The sequence below is a fragment of the Vipera berus genome (genome assembly GCF_964194415.1).
Source record: "Vipera berus genome assembly, chromosome: Z".
NCBI lineage: Eukaryota > Metazoa > Chordata > Lepidosauria > Squamata > Viperidae > Vipera > Vipera berus.
This window is the reverse complement of record NC_138205.1, coordinates 82,509,717-82,528,225: the sequence shown is the minus strand read 5'-3', so window position 1 is coordinate 82,528,225 and position 18,509 is coordinate 82,509,717. Positions and strand designations below refer to the sequence as shown.

Sequence of the window (18,509 nt, the reverse complement as noted above, 5' to 3'; positions counted from 1 at the left end):
CAGTTTGACATGCCTGCTCTAACTGAATGTGTGGATGACTTGGGGAAGGAAGTAAAGAGAAGCTGTTTAGGAAACAATCAGACAAGAGGGGCAGGGCCCCCCAGTAGCTCAAGAGTTAGGGAAAAAAAACTTAGAAAGCACCCTCCCTAATGGATCAAGCAGTTAAAAGTGGCACCCTGGGAAATCTGTACTTCCAGACCTGTAAGATTATTTTAATGTAATATTTCAATAAAGTAAAATTAGTATTTATTTATTTACTTACCGTACATACTTACTTACTTATTTGATTTATATAGCCCCCGCCCATCTCAACAAGTGACTCTGGGGAGATAGTTCATTTAGTGTTTTCTCCTATCTAGTTTACCTGAGAGGGTTATAGCCACCTGCTGTAGAAAAATTAAAATATTGAATAAAGCAAGGGCAAATAGGTCAACAGCTCCAGCAAACAGATATGTGCATAACTCCATCCTACTAAAATCAATACACTCTAAAAATGGCTAATGAAGGAATATGCTTCAGTTGTAACTTTAAAATGCACAAACCCCCCCCCATAAAATTGTGATCATGTGATTGTGGGGAAGGGGTGATAGTTGTAACTTTGAGGATATTTCACAAGTACTTTTCCAGTACTGTCATAACTTTGAATTGTTATTAAATGAATAATCACAAGCCAAGGACCTGGGAGACAAATCACTTCTATCACCTTTCAACCTAGCTAAGATATGGCTGGTTTTTTTTCCAGTTTTGTGGTCTGAGGTACCTGTTACATGCTGCAGTTTTTTATGAGGTATGTTCTTTTAGTTAACCATTCAGGCATATGGGTTCTGTATCCGGAGTTGCAGATACTATTGCCTGTATTTATTTTATATTTTTCTCTACATATAAATCATCTGATAAATAATAAATTAAAATGTTTTATGATTTTTATACAAATCAGCTGTGAAATCATGCAATTGTAAATAAATAAATAAATATGCAAATAAATAAACAATTTCTCTCTCTCATTCCCTCTCTCACTCCATCTCTGCAAGTATCCCAGGAGAATCTGGTCAGCCACCACTAGAAAACATTCTTTCCCTTTATTGCACATGCTATATTCAACAATTAATGAAGAGAATAGTATTTTTACTAAACATGTAGAAGGCTGTGCTGCAGAAATTAATTTAGTACAAAAGAAATGGGAGTTATATAAGAATTTTAGTTTTGTTTTCCTAGTTAAGAAAGCAGAAACTATTGAAAGGATGCATTTTCACCATATTTGACAACTGAGTAACTCACTGAAATCAGTGACTTGTTCAAAGTAGTAAGATTAAAGATGAGAGACTGTTGTTTTTTCTCAGTATAAATTTTACAATATGTATTCTGAATTTTCTCATCTCCTTCAAACTAAAATGTTAAGATTTTTTTTGCAAAACTTCACAGATATCTTTGGACTCTACTGTGTATATTCCATCCAGAAGTGAATCAAAACAACCCAAATCAATAAACCACATTAGCATCTACAGAATTTTCTAAGTCATTTTCTATTTTAGCTCACTCATCTCAAATCAGGTTCAGATCTAGAGGACTGGAAGTAGCCAATGTGGACCAAAGAAATTTTAAAACTGATGGTTCATCAGTTTAACATTTCTTCTAGAAACAGTAGGAAAATAACTAGTTACTTAAGAGGAACGGGAATAACTACTATAGAGGTTGAATTGGACTAGGAGCAAAAAAATAAACTCTCCCTCAGTAGTGGAAGCTTGCAAGGTGACTTTGTGCCAGTCACTCTTTCTCTTACCTGACAAGGTAAAGTTATTGTGGGTATCCAGTACAAATAAATAACAAATTTTAAAAAATAGAAGGAAGGAGCACTTTAAACATTATTTTGAGTTCCTGCATAAAAGGCTGGATGTCTTCAAGTTGATCAACTAAATGTAAAATGCACTGCAATTTAAGCTAAGTGTGCAAGTTATTGAGGCACATGAGCAGTGAGCCACTTTAAATTTACTTTAAACAAAAAATGTTACACTAATGGAAGGGCTGGTCCTGACCCAGCAGGACTATTCTTATCTCCTTATAAATACCAGAACAACAACAACATTCAGGGGAAACAGAATGGCATAAATACAGAAAGATCTTCCTGACACCATAGATGAAAAGTACTTCTACATTCTATTGCTAGAGTGGCCAACAGTTACTTGCAAAAAACCTACAGCAGGGGTGTTCAAACTTGGCCTTTTTATGGCTTTTGGACTTCAACTCCAATTAGTGCAGGTTCGCATCCCACCAGGCTCAAGGTTGACTCAGGCTTCCATCCTTCCGAGGTAGGTAAAATGAGGACCCAGATTGTTGGGGGCAATAAGCTGACTTTGTAATAATGCCGCTGGGTGTGTGTGTGAAAGCCCTAATAAGCAGGCATATAGATAGAATGAAGGCTATTGCTAAGCACATTAATTTGTGCTTTAAATTGTAAGCCGCCCTGAGTCTTCGGAGAAGGGCGGGATATAAATGGGATTAAAAAAAACCTCTCAGATTTCCTGAGGAATTCTGGGAGTTGAAGTCCACAAGTCATAAAAGGGCCAGGTTTGAAGACCCCTTGGCCTACACAGTCAGCAGGAGTATAACATTTCTGCCTAGCTTTTCCCCAAAACCATCTCCTTAACTTAGTAGTAGAATCATACTTTTACAGGTAGTCCTCAGCTTATGACCACAATTAAGCCCAAAATTTATGTTGCTAAGTGAGAAATTTGTTAAGTGAATTTTCCCACAATTTACTACTTGTCTTGCCTCATTTGTTAAGTGAATCGCTGCAGCTGTTAAATTAGTAATATGGTTGTTAAGTGAATCTGGTTTCCCCATTGACTTTGCTCATCAGGTCATAAAAGGTGATCACATGACCCCAGGACACTGTCAAGCATCGGAATGTAAATCACATGACTATGGAGATGCTACAATGGTCATTAAGTGTGGAAAAATGGCAATAAGTCACTTTTTTCAGTGTTACTGTAACTTTGAACAGTCACTAAATGAACTGTTGTAGGTTGAAGACTACCTGTAATACAAAGAAAGCACAAATGTGTAATTTTGTTACATAAATAATTAAACTAAGTCAAAATATATAGATATTTGAACATATAAAAGGAATCCCTATGGTTTTTACTCTGCTAGTCCTTGCCGACTATAAGGGATAGTGCTTATCTTCCTTTCAAAGCCATTGAGTCAGTGCTGTCTGAAGACATTTTCACAGTCCTATGGCCAGCATGATGTCATGGAGCCCTGTTACCTTCCCACTTAAGTGGCGCCTATTTTTATCTACTCACATTTGCCTCCTAGGTTGGCAGGAGCTGGGGCCAGGACAGGAGCTCACACCATCATGTGGCACTCGGGTCTCAAACCTGGGCTGCTGAGTCAGAATTTACTTTGCCTAGTTTGTATTAGGCAAATGAAATATCCAGTACTATCTTCTCTCATAGTTAACTTATTGATAGGTGTAGATGTATCTCCCCACAGATGAGCAGTTTTTCACTAACAAAAATACCACAAAGCACCAAAAATGATGATTGAATTGACGGTTATTCAGTGACTGAATAATCGTTTTACGTGATAATGGTTGGTGCTTCAAAGTTCTTTAACTTTGCTTCCAAACACATAGTGCAGTATTTCGCTATTTTGTTTTATCTTCATGATGCTATTGTCCAGCTACAGATTCTTTCATTTTTTTCTAATTTTTTAAAAAGCCAATAGGAAACTCTATACTGTAGCCTTCACCTTCAGTATATAGTCATAAACAGTCAGTTATTTACCTGAACAATTTACTCATTTCCGGCATATTGTATCCATTGCAGGAAAATTTACAAAACATTTACAAAAAGCAGCCACTAGCTTTTTGGATTTTCAAAAGCCTTAATACCACGTTAAAAAAATAAAGTTAAGCTTGTACCAGACAATGTCAGAAAGCAGGTCTCCCAACAAAGTATATAGATGGACACAGCCAGCTTAACAACCAGAAGACATCAAACTCAGGTTCAGAAACACACCATGAAGCAATGACAGTTTTTAGTGAAACTTTTTTTGGAAGTAGCAACTTTGACACCTTAAAAGCAATCAGAAATCTGAATGTCCTGCGTGCGGAGAATTTCCACAGCATCAGCCAATTTGAGAGAAAAAAGATACTTTGAAAGAATCCTATGAAGACGAATGGGAGGCAGAAAAGGAAAAGTGAGAGAGATTATATGCTGGGTCCCATAACCTTTAGGATGAGCATCAATCTAAAGAAAAAGTATTTGTAAGAGTGGAAAGAAAGAGAAATAAATGATCGTCGGCGCCACACCTTAGCAAGTCCGCTGGGTTCGAAAAAGCGGGGGCAAGGTGGGGAGTGGGAGTTAGTCTGTATTCTTTCCCTTAATAGTGAAGACCAAGGGGTTCTTTTCACCACCGTGCAAACTACCCTCTCTCCTTAGTACCTGCTTTGCCAACCTTGGATGAGGTTGGTGTATTTGCTCAAGGTCCCCTCCAGAACTGCCTCCGTTCTCCTGCCAGCCGCCAGTCCCCCGGGAGCACAACCCCCTCCTGGACTGGCCGCAGTTGAACTGGGGCTGCTGCTGCTTCCTCCATCCGGCCTCACAGCCACTACTGCAGACGCCACTCCTGCTTGCCGGCCCGAGAGACCCCGACTGGTAGAAGAGGAAGGCGAGGAGCCCGCTGAGGTGGGGCGACTGCTACTCCGGCTGCTACTGTTACTGCCTCCACCGCTGCTGCTAGCTGTAGCCGCGGCCAGTGACACGTTGTCCCCGGCGCTTTGCACCGCTGTAGCTTCCTTCTCCATGGAGTTCGCAGGAAGGCTGAGGCAACCTCGGCCCTTGCTGTAGAAGATTGTAGCTGCTGCCGGCAGGTTGGGAAATATCCGAGTCATTCGCTAAGAAAAGGGGAGAGGAAGGATTGGGCGATCCCTGCGGGGGCCTCCTTCTCAAGGGCTTTTTGCGCCCACAAAGCAGAGGCTGCGCCGGCGCTTTGTGTCCTGTGGCGTGGAGAGATCCGCCCCGCCCGAGATTCTCCCTTGAGGCCGCCCTCTTGCTCCAGCCCTAGTTATGAATCTCTGAGGCCCGCCAAGAAGGCCGACCGCGAGGGATTCTCATAGTGCTACGAAATTTGGGAGGAGATAAGATATATTCTTCACTCCTACTGCCAGCGCCGGCTGCCTCTGCTCCGGCGCATACGCTTTTTAGAAGACTCGTCCAAGGAGCGTTCAGCCGGAATAACTTTTGCGTCAGGGTTCCGGAGTTGAAGGCGTGTGGAGCAGCAACCGCGGTGAAGATCAGGCTGGTTGGTTTTATAATTTAGCTTAAGCCGAAGACAACAAGCCATGCTGGATATGGAACTCCGCTCAGTACTAATCAGACTGCCCTTGAATGGCATTTGGCAGAAGAGGCCCGTGCGGAATCCCTGTCCCACCTTCTGCCTCATCGTGGTTTTTATATGGTAACATATAAAATCTGTATATGCAGATTTAAAACAAATACTGTACTTTTTAAAGCATACGCCTTGGCAAATGGAATAGGAACTAACTTTTTGATTATTTATGCCACCCGATACAATTCATAACTTCTCAAGATTAATTTTTTTAAAAAAGCTGTTCTACTTATTCAGTAGAGCAGGCTTTTCCAAACTGGGTCTTTCTGAACTTCTGATTTGTAAATTGCATCATGGTTTGCTGCTTGAAATGATAAAACTTTGTGATACCTTAAGGGAGTGAAATAACAGATTGTTGCATTTCAGGCTAAAATTTTAATCCAAGCTTGATTTTTAAAAAGTAAAAAGTCCACTAGAAAGAAGATTTGGATAGGAACATGTTTCTATTAAATGCTAATTTTCCCCTTAAGGTTTTTAAAGGAAGTCTTTCCATATCTGAATTTTTATAATTTCTGAATTTTAGTGAAACTAATTTTCTAAGTTCACATAAAACACTAAACCATAAACTGAACACTAAACTCAGTTAGGCTTCTAAAAACAGTTCCATCCAAAAAGTTCAAGTTTAAAAATAATCAAGCTTATTGTATGAATACAGCCAATATGGCTAATATTGGGGAACATCATTTATAGTAGTAGCGCATGTAGACAGTGCAATACCCAAGACCTTAGTTTCACACTTGATGCTTTTATACCATAGCTGCTATCTGCCTACCAACTCAGGATCATCATATCAGACATCTGTTTGGTTCAAAATACTTTGATAATTAAATTAGCTACACAGGAAACAGATGTAAAACTTTCCTTTCTCTGATGTACTTATGCATTCCCTGCTCACAGGAGCATCAATACTGAAATGGCCTTCTGGGGCAAAATAAACAGAAGTGAGACAATGTGGGAGGTGAATTTTTCTTTCCAACCCTTATAAGTACAATATGTAAACGGGGAATCCATTCCTATTTTTTATATAAATTGATTTATGTACTTTTCATGACAGGTTTAGCACTAACTAAATCCATGGGTCAAATTATAAGTTAAATTATTTGAAGATTTTGATTGATTTGGAATTATTTTGGGGTGCAAAAAAGTCGAGTTATTAGAGTAATTTAGATAGGCCAATGAATTGCTTCCCTTATAAAAATAATTTGGAACACAGTATAAAGTAATACCCTATACTTCAGTAAAGGACCTTTTGAAAATTGCTATTAATTTACAATTTTAAAATTCTGAAGTATCCTAAAACAATAGAGAAAAGAATGGAGAACAAAGCTAATATATTTAAAATTGCTTAGAATCCTCAGAAGCAAATGTTCTAATGGCTAGTCTGAAACCCAAAGGAAGATATATCAGTCTAAGTAAGCTACTGTTACAGAGGAAGCTTACCTGTATTTCCACCAACCTAATTGCTATTAACCTAAAAGCCGTAAGAGAGAAAATCCAGCCTGCATGACAATAAAACACAGTTAATCTGAATGACACAGTAAATCATGTTAAATATTTTAACTGTTTAAAACATGGCCAAATCACGCACAACATTTCTACAGTGGTAGAAGTGGAGCTGGGAAAAAGAGCTTTCTGATCATTTTGTCCTCTAAGCTCTAGCCCAGGGACACTTTTGCTGAAATTATCTTGCCAGGCTGTCCTTCATGTGCAGACTGAAGTTGCTGGCTTGCTTGTTACATCAGACACTTGTTTTGCATATATTTGTTGATTAGTGACACTAGAAAATGAAGTTGCCCACAGAATCTTGGAGCAGCTCATTAGTTCATGGCCCCCTGGTAGTCAGGTGCCTGATCCACATCATTCATGCCCCCCCCCCCGCTCCCCACCATAAGTCAGCCTGACACATACCAGGGATTGCACACTAGATCTAGTTTTGTTTCAGAGCAATAGTAGCATGATCTGTTAGTGCACAGGTCTGCAACCCGTGGCTCCGGAGCCTCATGCGGCTCTTTCAGCCGTCTCCTACGGCTCCCAGTCCTCTGCCATGTGCAGTCCAAAAAAAGCAACAACAGTGGGACTAAAAAAGTTCAACCAATCAATTCAAATATGCAGGGTAGGTGCATATCTCGCCTTGGCTCCACTCTTCAGTCAAACTCTGTTCTGCACATGCGCGCATGTACGCGCATGGGCACACATTTTTTGCGGCTCCCAGTTTTTCCTTTTGTAAGGGAACCGGTTCCGAGTGGCTCTTTCACTGTTTCAGGTTGCTGACCCCTGTGTTAGTGGAAGGTATTACTGCCAGTTCTTTGCTATGATGTAATCACTCTCTGATCACTTTTGGGCTTAGTGGAGCTGCCTCACTCTGCAAGGAGGTAGGACTCTTAGATTGGTTTATCCTAGGCTATTGAGATAACTTGAAGTTTCTCTAAGGATCTAGTGGGCAATTGAACCAAGGCATTAGTTGTGACCTGGAATGGGCATATACAGTAAAGAGGGTCTTAGATTGGATTGTTTCTGTATGGCTTTCACTTTGTGGGTGTGTTGGAAAAAGGTATTTGTTCTATAGAAGAAGGCCAGATAGGAAATGACATTTGTTGGGATCCATGCAATAGTGTCAGCTTTCCTAAGGGGGGAATGGTTGCTTCTCTTCAAGTCATCATTGAAGCTACTAGTCCTACACAGCTTTAAGCCAGTGTCCAACTTTTGCTTTTTGAGGGAAAAGTTGTTGAAAGGGTGGTCAGGAAGATTTGGAGGGAAAAGACTTTCAGTTAGATTTCTAGGAGAAGAATGCATTGATAACACTGATGACGCTTACTGATGATTTCTAGTGAGCTAGCATAGGTGGTGCAAGCCTCCAGGCTCTCCTTGATTTCTCAGTAGCTTTTAGTGGTATCAGTCATAGTATTTCTCTGAACCACTATGGAAGGGAAACCTTCAAAGGTCACCCACAAGCCATTCTTTCCCTGTGTTGTCTTGCCTCTTGAGACTAACAGAGCAAAATGGGTAAAGGACCAAATCTAGGGCTCTAATTGCAAAAGGAGGACACTGTTAGCACCTGAGCTTTGGTGGGTGTGTTGGAAAAAGGTATTTGTTCTATAGAAGAAAAGAAGAAGTTGCAGAGGATAATTTAGAACAGATACCAGGATAAAATGCAATGCAGCAAGCAACTGAAAACAAAGAAGGGGCAGTCATGGATTTTAGCAAACAAACAACAGGTGAGCTGAAAGAGGAAGTGCAGCCTAGAAGTCACTCCAGCAGAAGACACTAATAGACTTAGCAGCTCGCCTTCTCCTGTCGCTGTCTTCCAAGTACAGTCTAAACCTTTTTGCAAAATCAGTGCTTCAGAAGCAGTTCAGAATGACAGCCAGTAGCGCTGAAGCTGATGAACCAGAAAAAGAGCCACCAACAGAAGCTAATTAGCTCCAATGGTAGCTAAATAGTTATCGCTCAAATAAGCATACCTGCATGTGTAGGGAGAAAATAAACATATATAGGACTTTTTGAGATTTAAATATATATTACATGTAGCGATAAACATACAGTATAATACTATATAGTATAGGTTTGACTAATGTAGAAGTTAAAAAGTCAGTGTCATAAAATTTATTAAGCCTTTTAGTATGGTAAAAAAACCTCTTGAAATGTAGGGAACACAACACTAGTCTTATAGGTTGTCTGTGTCATTTTACAACTACCTACCTTGATTAAGAAGCGACTGTATTTTAAGTGTTCCTCTATCTGTGTGAGTGGCTCCAATCAGTATGGGCAGGAGGGGAAAGTTCAAGCCTAACCCCCCCCCCCCCCATGTATGAAGTATTCCAAAGCTTGACATTATTCCTGGGTAAAGTTGTCCATCAACTCAAAGCATGTTGATGATTCCCATCTTGTGTATTTTGAACCTGGGATGACCAAGGGATGCTATCAAGATCTTGTCCCAGTGTCTGGAGATTGTGAGGGTCTGAACAAGGAGAAAAAGATTCTGATTCAACTCTTGTAACATGGATTGGCTATCAGTAGTACGTAATTCCAGAGATTTTCAATTTTAGGGTTGGATGCACTTCTCCATTTGAGATTGATGTGAATTTGTTTTATTTATGTATTTATAAAATTTGTTGGGTAACTCTGGGCACCTCACAGGCATAAAATATGTCTCTACATATAGAATTAAAACATAATTAAAATCAAACATTAAAACCCAAGGACACATGGGGAGGGTGGGGGCCGGAGAGGAGAGAGATGGGATCTGTTGTTACTTGATCAACCACCTCTACTTGTGTGCCATTGCTCCTGTTCCTGAACAAATAACTCATGCCCCGGTCATATTGCATACAAACTGTTGCACCCTGCTTTACATAGGACTGCCCTTGAACACTAGTCCAAAAGATAGCAGTATGCATAGTAATGGGCTTGCATGGGATGCATATACAATATCACTGCTTCATCACCTCTACCGACTGCCAGATGTGCTCAAGTGCTGGTTACCGTACTGTTTATAAAGCCCTTTATAACATAGCTTTAGCTACCTGAGGGATTGTCTGTCTCCAACAGTGTCTGCACATTCCATGCAACTGGGCAGAGTTGGTATGCTCTTAAACAATGTGATACGATGGGACCTGGTCATATGTGTCATAGCAGCTGTCCTTTGGAACAGCATCCCCTCAGAGATCTTTGGCTCCTTCCCTGGTTTCATTCAAAAAGTATTTTAAAATATGGTTTTACTACAGGTCTTGGCAAGCTTCTTACAGGATTGTATGTGTTGGTTAGGATCCTTTTTTTTCTTCTGAACAAACGTAATTCTTTTCTTTTTGTTATTGTTCTGTGCTGTTTTTTTAAATCTTGTGTAACATAGCAATAGAAAGTAGCTTTACATACATTTGATAAACAAATGTTAAAAATAAATACTTGTATATTTGCATAGGAGGATATGAACAAGCACTGCTGTAGCGATCTTGCTGGCAGGTTGATTCCAAGCATTAGTATTTCTCCTTGTGATACATTTTTATTAATGCTGCATTGCACTTAATGGATTAATTTATAAATATATTAATTGAAGAAGTGGAAGAAGCTTGAGCCAATTAGATCAAATAAGGATTATTAGTAGGCCTGTGCAAATCAGCCTAATTTTATTTTGAGCAAAGATCTGAAATTCAAAGAAAGCATGATGCCAGTTTGCAATTTAAAGACAGTTTGATTTGATCTGAGATTCAATTTTTTTAAAAAAAAGTCTATAGGCAATCAAGGAAGAATATTAATGCAGTGCAGATTGAAAATGCTTCAGTTTTTAATAGAATAGATTAAACTTGGATGGTAGAATCTTTTGAGTACAATTAATACTACCAAGTTTCAGAGGCAATTCTTCAAGAATTTTATTGTAATAAGTTTTTGAAATATTTCCTCTACATCTTTTTTGAGACAGAGAGATGGAAGGGATTTGGAAAGAACCATACAGCAACCTCTTAATTTGTGTAGCAAAGAGCCTATTTCCTGCTATTAAATGAAAGTACTTTCCATTCTTGGATTGGCAAATATATTGCTGCTTATATTGCCTATCACTATCCTGTCTTGATTGCCTGTGTTTTGGCTCAATGCTGAGTGTTACTGTCTTGATGGGCAAAATGATTGGTTATGTTTTCCATCTTTGCTCTTCTACGTCTTCTGTACATGACCAGCAGTTGGGAAAAGTGCCCACAAATTATGATGCTGTAACAAGCATGAACTTGCAGGAAGTTATTGATCATCTTTTTCCTACAACACATTCTATCATAACCAAACTTGAACATTTTTTTAAAAATATTTTAATTAGGATTGCATTTTCTTTCATTTTCTTTATCTATATAGAGAACAGATAGCCAGTTCCTGATTCTTCTGTGGTCTATCCTGGAGATAATTTTAGGGAGGGGAGTTTAGTCATTCCATAGTTGGGCTATATAGACTGCATTAGGATCATACCTGACTAGTCATTTTCTGCATAAGTTTCAGGAACAAACAATATAACAGTGCTTGTCCAACTCTTTAAGAAATGATAGCAAAGCAGTTGTAGATGAGGCTGGCAGAGGATTGAAGAAGGAGGCACAAGTGCTGGATGGCCAGTAAGAGTTTCGTTAACCACTACTTAGCTATTATTAGTAACTAGGCTTCATTTCCAACATCTATTAAAGCTAAGGACAACTTAAGCCTGACTCATTCATGATCAGAGACAAGATGAAAGTAATATGATGAGCATAGTGGAGAAAAGGGCATGTTTTTGCTATGGGTTAGGTGCAAGAGAAGATGTAGTCTACTGTAAATTGTGTGGAACAAATACATAACTTATCTTACTCAGAAGTTTTCAGAAATGGACTATAAAATGGACTTTAAACTCTACTGACTTGCCCTTTTGGGATAGTTAGGCTTGCTGCTTCCAATTATTGGATTTTTCTTGGTCCGTTTTGGAAGATACCTCCACCCATCCATTACTAGCAGGATGCAGTTATATCAAGGTTGTGGCTTGTTGTTAATGCTTGTATGTTGCTTAATCAGCAGAGGCAGCAGAACAAGCTGTTCTATGAAATACGATGCCACAGAAATTGGCAAATACAAAAGCATAGCATTTGGAGCCTTACTGATCCTTATTCTCAAAACCAAACATATAAGACAAATGCATTATGTGTTTAACCATTCATTCATTCATGCATGCATTGGGTCATAGGGTCCCAATTATACATAGTTTATAAATAAGATTTGACTCAGGAGCATGTATCAGACTGGTTAGCTAAGCTGAATTCCCAGCTATACTAAGAGGATCAATGGGGAAATGTAACATTCTGTTAGCAGAAGAGAGAGCAAGGTTAAAGTTTGGAGCTCTATTAAGGAAGCTGAGAAAGTGACTGAAAGAAGCATGATAGGCAGTGCTTTTTTTGTAAAAGAAAAAGGTGCCGGAACTCACACATGTCATACAACCCACCTTGCCTACCCTACAGGGTTCCATCCAAAAAAGGTGCCGGAACTCCGTTCTGAGCGTTCTATGAGAAAAAAAGCCCTGATGATAGGTATTTATTAATGAGATGATAAACCTTATTGGCCACTTACCTTATCTGTGTCACACAACCCACCATAACACTGTTTCCCCTCCCAAGTATTCCCCCACAAGTGGGAAATGAAATTGTAATATCATTGTCTGTAACAACCTCAGAAGCAGCAGAAAAATCTTGAATCTAAGGTTATTAAGGCCATTAAGCACTTCAGAGCCATATTATTTAATTCAATCAAGAGTAGATCTCTATTTCATCAAGCAACTAGATGGGTGTGGAAAACACAATACTGTTTACCTGTTAGTGAAAAATGTGGGAAGAGAGGGCAACTTGTTTGGATGTAAGAGATTATAAAGTTGGACAATCAACCTTAACTGCCAAAGACTCTTAACTAGTAATAAACACTTTAGGCCTGCTGTTTACAATAAGGATTTCTGTTCTACCTATACTCTTGTTTCTGAGAAGCTTCAGCAAATATTAGGAGTTTGGCATTTATTTGAACTATTTTTAATTTTATAACATATTTCATAGTACACATCAATCTGCGCCAGAGATTTACAGTTCTATGAAAGAAATCTCCAAGCACTGCAGAAACATGTCAGGATCATAGAACTGATTTACAGATGAGAATTCCTTAACAGAAATATCTAATGATAAGTTCATGACCACCTACAAAAAGTGATCCAATTTTAATTACAAAATTCTAAAGAAAATGACTGATTCATTGAACCAGTCCAGATTCAGTTCCTGACATTTCTTCATAGACTTGTGAAAGAACTCTATATAAGCTGTGAAGAACCACAACCTTTATCGGTGTAAGCCAGTCGTGCTAGGACTAGACCATTGGCCCAGGAACAAGGTCCATTAGTCCAAAGGCATTCCATATTCAGACCCATTTTCATATAAGATTAAGGAGAGAGCAGATGAATGAAGGAAACTAAAGGTGATAAAAATGAGGATGCTATCATGCTCAGGATCACCTTAGCTTCTAGCAACTATGCCACTATTGGTAATAGTTCTCCTAGTAGGGATTCATTACTCCTACTGAGCACCAGTTCAGTTTGCATAGTTTGGGCTTAGTCTTTGTCAACTTTCCATATTAGAACAAGAAATTCAGCTCTAGCTTGAAACTTGTTTCTCCGTAGAATTCTGAATATACATAGGACTGCAAGTTTACTTTGTTGGAAGGCAGAATTTTGAGTGTCTGTTAAATTTTACAATTAATGTGACTTACATTGCACAAAGGATTTTTATATTTGTGGTTGTACTCTGGATAATCCTAAAATAAGATTATTGTATAGATGAGAATTGAAGCTCAGTACCTGTGAAGTCTCCTAAAGTGGGCAATTTAGAGTCCTATTGAACTTTTAACACGTGGTAAAACAAGGACTGTCTTGCATCAAGTTGGATGAAACTATATGGCATCTCGGTATTTATTTATTTTTATTTATTTTTATCACATTTGTATACCGCCCTTTCCCTGAGGACTCAGGGCGGTTTACAGGGAATTAAAAATCAAAACATACAAATGCTCATATAGATGCTTAAAAGTATCAATCTAACAAATAGGCATGAATATTGTTTGTCTATTAAATTTATTTGCTGCCTGTTGGCTACTCTAGACAGTTTACAACAATAAAAAAGGAAGAAATGAAAAGAATGTAAACAATACAAATAAAATTACAGAACAATAAAATAAACAATAAAAAAGAAAACAGGAAGAATACATCAATATGATAACAAAAAGATCAGTGAGTGGAGAGTAGAGAGCACAGGTGGGGGGGAGGTGGCATCTGCCATCAATCCAGCAGCCACCTCCAGTGTGAAGCTTCCCCATTTGGTCCTCAGAGCAAAACAGCAGAGCCAGGTCTTCAGGCTTTTATGGAAAGATAGGGGAATGTGGGCAAATCTTACCTTTGAGAGTAAGGTCTTCCAAAGCCTCCCTTTGCAGTAAAGATGGCTCTTCTTCTGGATTCTAATAGTCAAAAGTTCTTTGATTAATGGGATCCATAGTAGGCCCATTCTGCCGGCACAAGTAGGAGAGACTTATCCTAGTGGGACAAGACAGTTCATCAGATAGCTTGGACCTATGCCATTAAGGACTTTAAAGTTCATAACCATCGTTTTGAATTGCTGTCAGAAGCAGACCTAGCCAGTGAAATTTACAGGACAGAGGTGTAATATGGGCCATCCTAGGGACCACAAAGACTGCTCTTGCTACCACGCTTTGCACCAACTGAAGCTTCCAAATGGATTTCAAAGGTAATCCCATGTAAAGCACATTACAGTAATCTAGATGAGAGATGACTAGGGCTTGAGTAACTGAGTGCAGGGAGTCATCATCCAGGAAAGGTCGTAGTTCATCCATAAACTGGAGCTGTGCAAAAGCTCTCCTATTCATGCTTGCCACCTGTTCTTCAAACAGGAGAGAACCCAAAGTTGCAAACTGGGTCTGAACAGATAGTGCAACCCATCCAGAACTAAGAATGACAAAAAATTGAACCATGAAGCTCTATGTACCCAAAACCACCCAGTCTTGCTGGGGTTCAGTCGAAGTCCACTCTCCACCCTACAGCTTCCATGCATTGTGAGAGGGCAGAGATAGCATCATTCAGGTCACCAGGTATAGAGCTGAATACCATTAGCAAATTGATGATATCACAACCCATGGCAATAGATGTTCTCCAGCATGATAGATGGAGAATCCACAAATGAGTTAACTCTGTCTTCCTGCCCAATTAGACTAAGTCAGTCAAACTTGCCATGCCTCTCCTGGGCCAGGACACCTCCCAGTCACAACTTAGTCTGTGCCCAGAATAGACATGGTAATTTTGGCTGAGTCATCTTTTCTGAGTAATTGAGCAGGTCATGTGTGTATATATTTCCCCTTCGTGGATTCTTCAATTAGATAGCATTCTTTTCAGGATTGGAGTTTTGCTTTTCTCCTTCCAGCTGTAGCTCTAATTGGGCTGTAGCTCCCAGCTTCAGCCTTCCAGAGGTCTTAACTGTTTTCACTGTTGCAAGTCTGTGGGGAAGGTTTTTTCAATTAGATAGCATTTGCTGTAGTTCCTTTCAGGATCTTATCTTTCAGGATCTTATCAGGCTCTTTCACAGCATGCTAGTTGCTGCCGCCATTTTGAATTCTAGCTTACCAGCAGCTGGCCAAGAGGAGGCTCTTCATCAGAAAGCCTTTTTGAACTGCTTTTTTAAGTGTGCTGATAGCATCAGAGGCACGCGAAGACTCTCAGAACTGCCTGCCTTCTCTCCTGGATTAAGGGGGAAGGACAGGTTGCTTTTCTTTTTTCATTACCAGCAGTAGCGGCCGCCATTTTGGGAGCCACGATCGCATTGCTTTTACTCTGAAAAGGCTTGTGCAGCCTTCTTTGCTAGTTTCTGAGAAAGGGGGTAGTTTTTTTGGGGGGGGGGCAAAAAACCCCACAGACTTCAAAGGTGTTTACCTTGCCTTCCAGCTCAGGGAAGTTGGTCCCTGAGCCTCTGGTCAGTTCGCGGGGGTCCTTTTTTAGGCTCCTCCTCTCCCAATCATTGCAGAGGATTCTGAGTTCAGATCCCTTCTGACTGTAGCACAAATTGTTTGCCTTGCCCGAAACCTTTCAAAGTGGATGCTCAAGTACAGGAGGCTTCAACTGTTGCTCTAGGCCTCAACCTAGCTGTCTCATTGTCCATTCCAACAGAAGATGTGTGTCGGCCGTGCCATTCTTGGCCTTGCTGCCACCAACTAGGACTAGTGAGCTGGCTGTTATCACTGAGGTGATCTGTTGCCACTAGGTTTCTACATGTGAGCTGGCTGTTATCACCAAGGTGATCCGCCACCACAGTAGACTTGGCCTGTGCTCCAAAGGTGCTTCAGCTGGTCTTAAGTCCATCAGGAGCTTTGCAGGTTTGCCAGTTGTCCATTAAGTTGGTCCTGTAGCCATCATTGCCATAGAGTACTTATTGATCCCGAGGAGTGGCACACAGCCTCAGATCAGTACTCTGCTTCTCTGTTTGAGATCCCTCTCAGCATTCCACTGAGATATCTCCCAATTGTGATGGCAGACAACACCACACCTCAGGCTTCACATGGCGCCCCCAACACTCCTGCACAACCCAGAGGCTGCTGGAAAGCTCAAGGCCAAAGCCAAGGCCATCTCTGGCAAAAGGCCCTCCAAGGTGGCAGAGAAAGAGGCCAGCAGGAGGCAACAGGCCTTAGAAAGGAAGTTTGCCAAGGCCCAAAAACAGGGCACGATGGGCGCTGACCAGATCTCTTCTCCTCTGGCAGAGGAATCTGTATTTGGGCCACAGCTTGCTCCTCCTCCCTCATCTGCCCAGAGGGTCTGATCTCCAGAGGGGGATGATGATGACCAACCTTATCTTCCCAGGGCTGAGCTCCATAAGGCAGCGCGTGGTCATAGACACCGAACTGTGCAGGGTCTATTTATCTCAGGACCGTCAGGACAGCATCAGAGCCCTGGTCCTTCAGGTCCAGAGGGGGTGTTTAGTCACCCTGGCCATTCTTTCCCAACTGTTAGGGAAGTTGCTTTCCTGCATGGGAGTAGTCCCATGGGCCAGACTACATTCCAGGGACCTGCAATGGTTTTTGCTCCCATTTCAGGGACTGGGCACCAGCTCCTCCAACCAAAGGGTAAGGGTTCTATCTCGGGCCCTAAACTCCCTCCAGTGGTGGACCTCGCCAGCAGTAGCCAGGGGCTCTTTGCTCTAGGAGCCCATTTGGATCACCCTGACTACGGATGCTAGCCTGTTTGGCTGGGGGGCACATCTAGGGTCTCAGTTGGCTCAGGGCCAGTGGTCTCAGTCCGACCTGAAGCACAACATAAATTGGTTGGAGCTCAGAGCCATACATCTGGCCCTACGCCACTTCCACAACAGGGTGGCGAGACAACATGTCCTGGTCCTCACAGACAACGTAGCGGCAAAAGCCCATGTGAACCGGCAAGGGGGTACCTGTTCCAGGTCCCTTATAGACAAGGCCCAACTGTTGGGTTCTTGGGCAGAGACCAACCTCTCATAACTCAGGGCCGAGCACATCTTGGGGGAGGCAAATCAGCAGGCGGACTTTCTCAGCAAGTCAACAGTGAATCACTCCAAATGACGCCTGCATCCCGGTCTCTTCAAGGAGATATTGGAGAGGTTAGGTTGGCCAGTACTGGATTTGTTCGCTTCTCTGGTGAATTCCCAGCTCCCGAGGTTTTCCTCCCGGTTCCCCTCTCCGGAAGCAGTGAGGACAGATGCCTTCCGCATCCCGGGGACTTGCTGTATGCCTTTCCACCTCTCCCTCTGGTCCCGGCAGTCATCCGCAAGTTAATGCAAGAGCGGGCAGAGGTGATACTTATTGCACCACACTGGCCAAGATGGCCGTGGTTTGCCGACCTCATGAGTCTGTCAATCTCTCCCCCATAGAGGATTCCTCCAGATCGCGTTTCACTCAGCCAGGGAGCTCTGCATCATCCAGAACCCCAGTGGTTCCAGTTGAGCACCTGGCACTTGAACGGCAGCTCCTGACGCGTGAGTCTTATTCATTGGAGGTAATTACGATGATTCAGGCCTCCAGATGACCTACAACAAACAGGATCTATGACTCCACTTGAGAGTTTTCTGTAGTTGGTGTGATAAGAACCAGTTAGATCTTTCGGCTATTACTATCCCGAGGATCTTGGACTATTTATTGGAGGGGCTTAACAAGGGCTTGGCGCCCAATACCATCTGCTGACAAGTAGCAGCTCTCTCCACTGTATTTACTTGGGGCAATTCAGAGGCATTGGCTCAACATCCTATGGTACGTTCATTTCTCAAAGGAGAGACCAACACCAAACCTCCAGTGGTTCGCTGGTATCCCTCTTGGGATTTGTCACGGGTCTTGCAGGCCCTTACCTCTCCTCCATTTGAACCCATCAGGACCTGAACTCTGCGGTTCTTGACAATTAAGGTGGCCTTCTTGATAGCAGTCATGTTGGCTAGACGCATTTCTGAATTGGCAGCTCTCTCTGTCAGACAGGACTTATGCATTTTTCATGCTGACAGGGTGGTCCTTCGATTTGATCCCTCCTTTATTGCTAAGGTCAATACCTTGTTTCATAGAGCGCAGGAAGT

At 41.4% G+C, this 18,509-nt stretch overlaps 2 protein-coding genes across 3 annotated transcripts in view; one reads left to right on the top strand and one right to left on the bottom strand.

Moving 5' to 3' along the window:
• Window positions 1–5,156, bottom strand: part of OSBPL10 (oxysterol binding protein like 10) — a 75,868-nt gene extending 70,712 nt beyond the window's left edge. Inside the window, exon 1 of the mRNA XM_081343508.1 lies at window positions 4,446–5,156. Within this exon, the coding sequence (XP_081199634.1) occupies window positions 4,446–4,894 (449 nt within the window). The 5' untranslated portion in view covers window positions 4,895–5,156. The remainder of the gene's footprint in view (window positions 1–4,445) is intronic.
• A 21-nt stretch (window positions 5,157–5,177) lies between these two features.
• GPD1L (glycerol-3-phosphate dehydrogenase 1 like) overlaps window positions 5,178–18,509 on the top strand; it is a 42,164-nt gene continuing 28,832 nt past the window's right edge. Inside the window, exon 1 of one of the 2 annotated variants that reach the window (XM_081343512.1) lies at window positions 5,178–5,304. Coding sequence is in view for 1 of the 2 variants with exons in the window: in XM_081343510.1 (XP_081199636.1) it covers window positions 5,345–5,460 (116 nt within the window). In the remaining variant the exon portion in view is untranslated. Of the gene's footprint in view, window positions 5,461–18,509 lie in introns of both variants that reach the window. The other variant, XM_081343510.1, reaches the window with a different exon arrangement.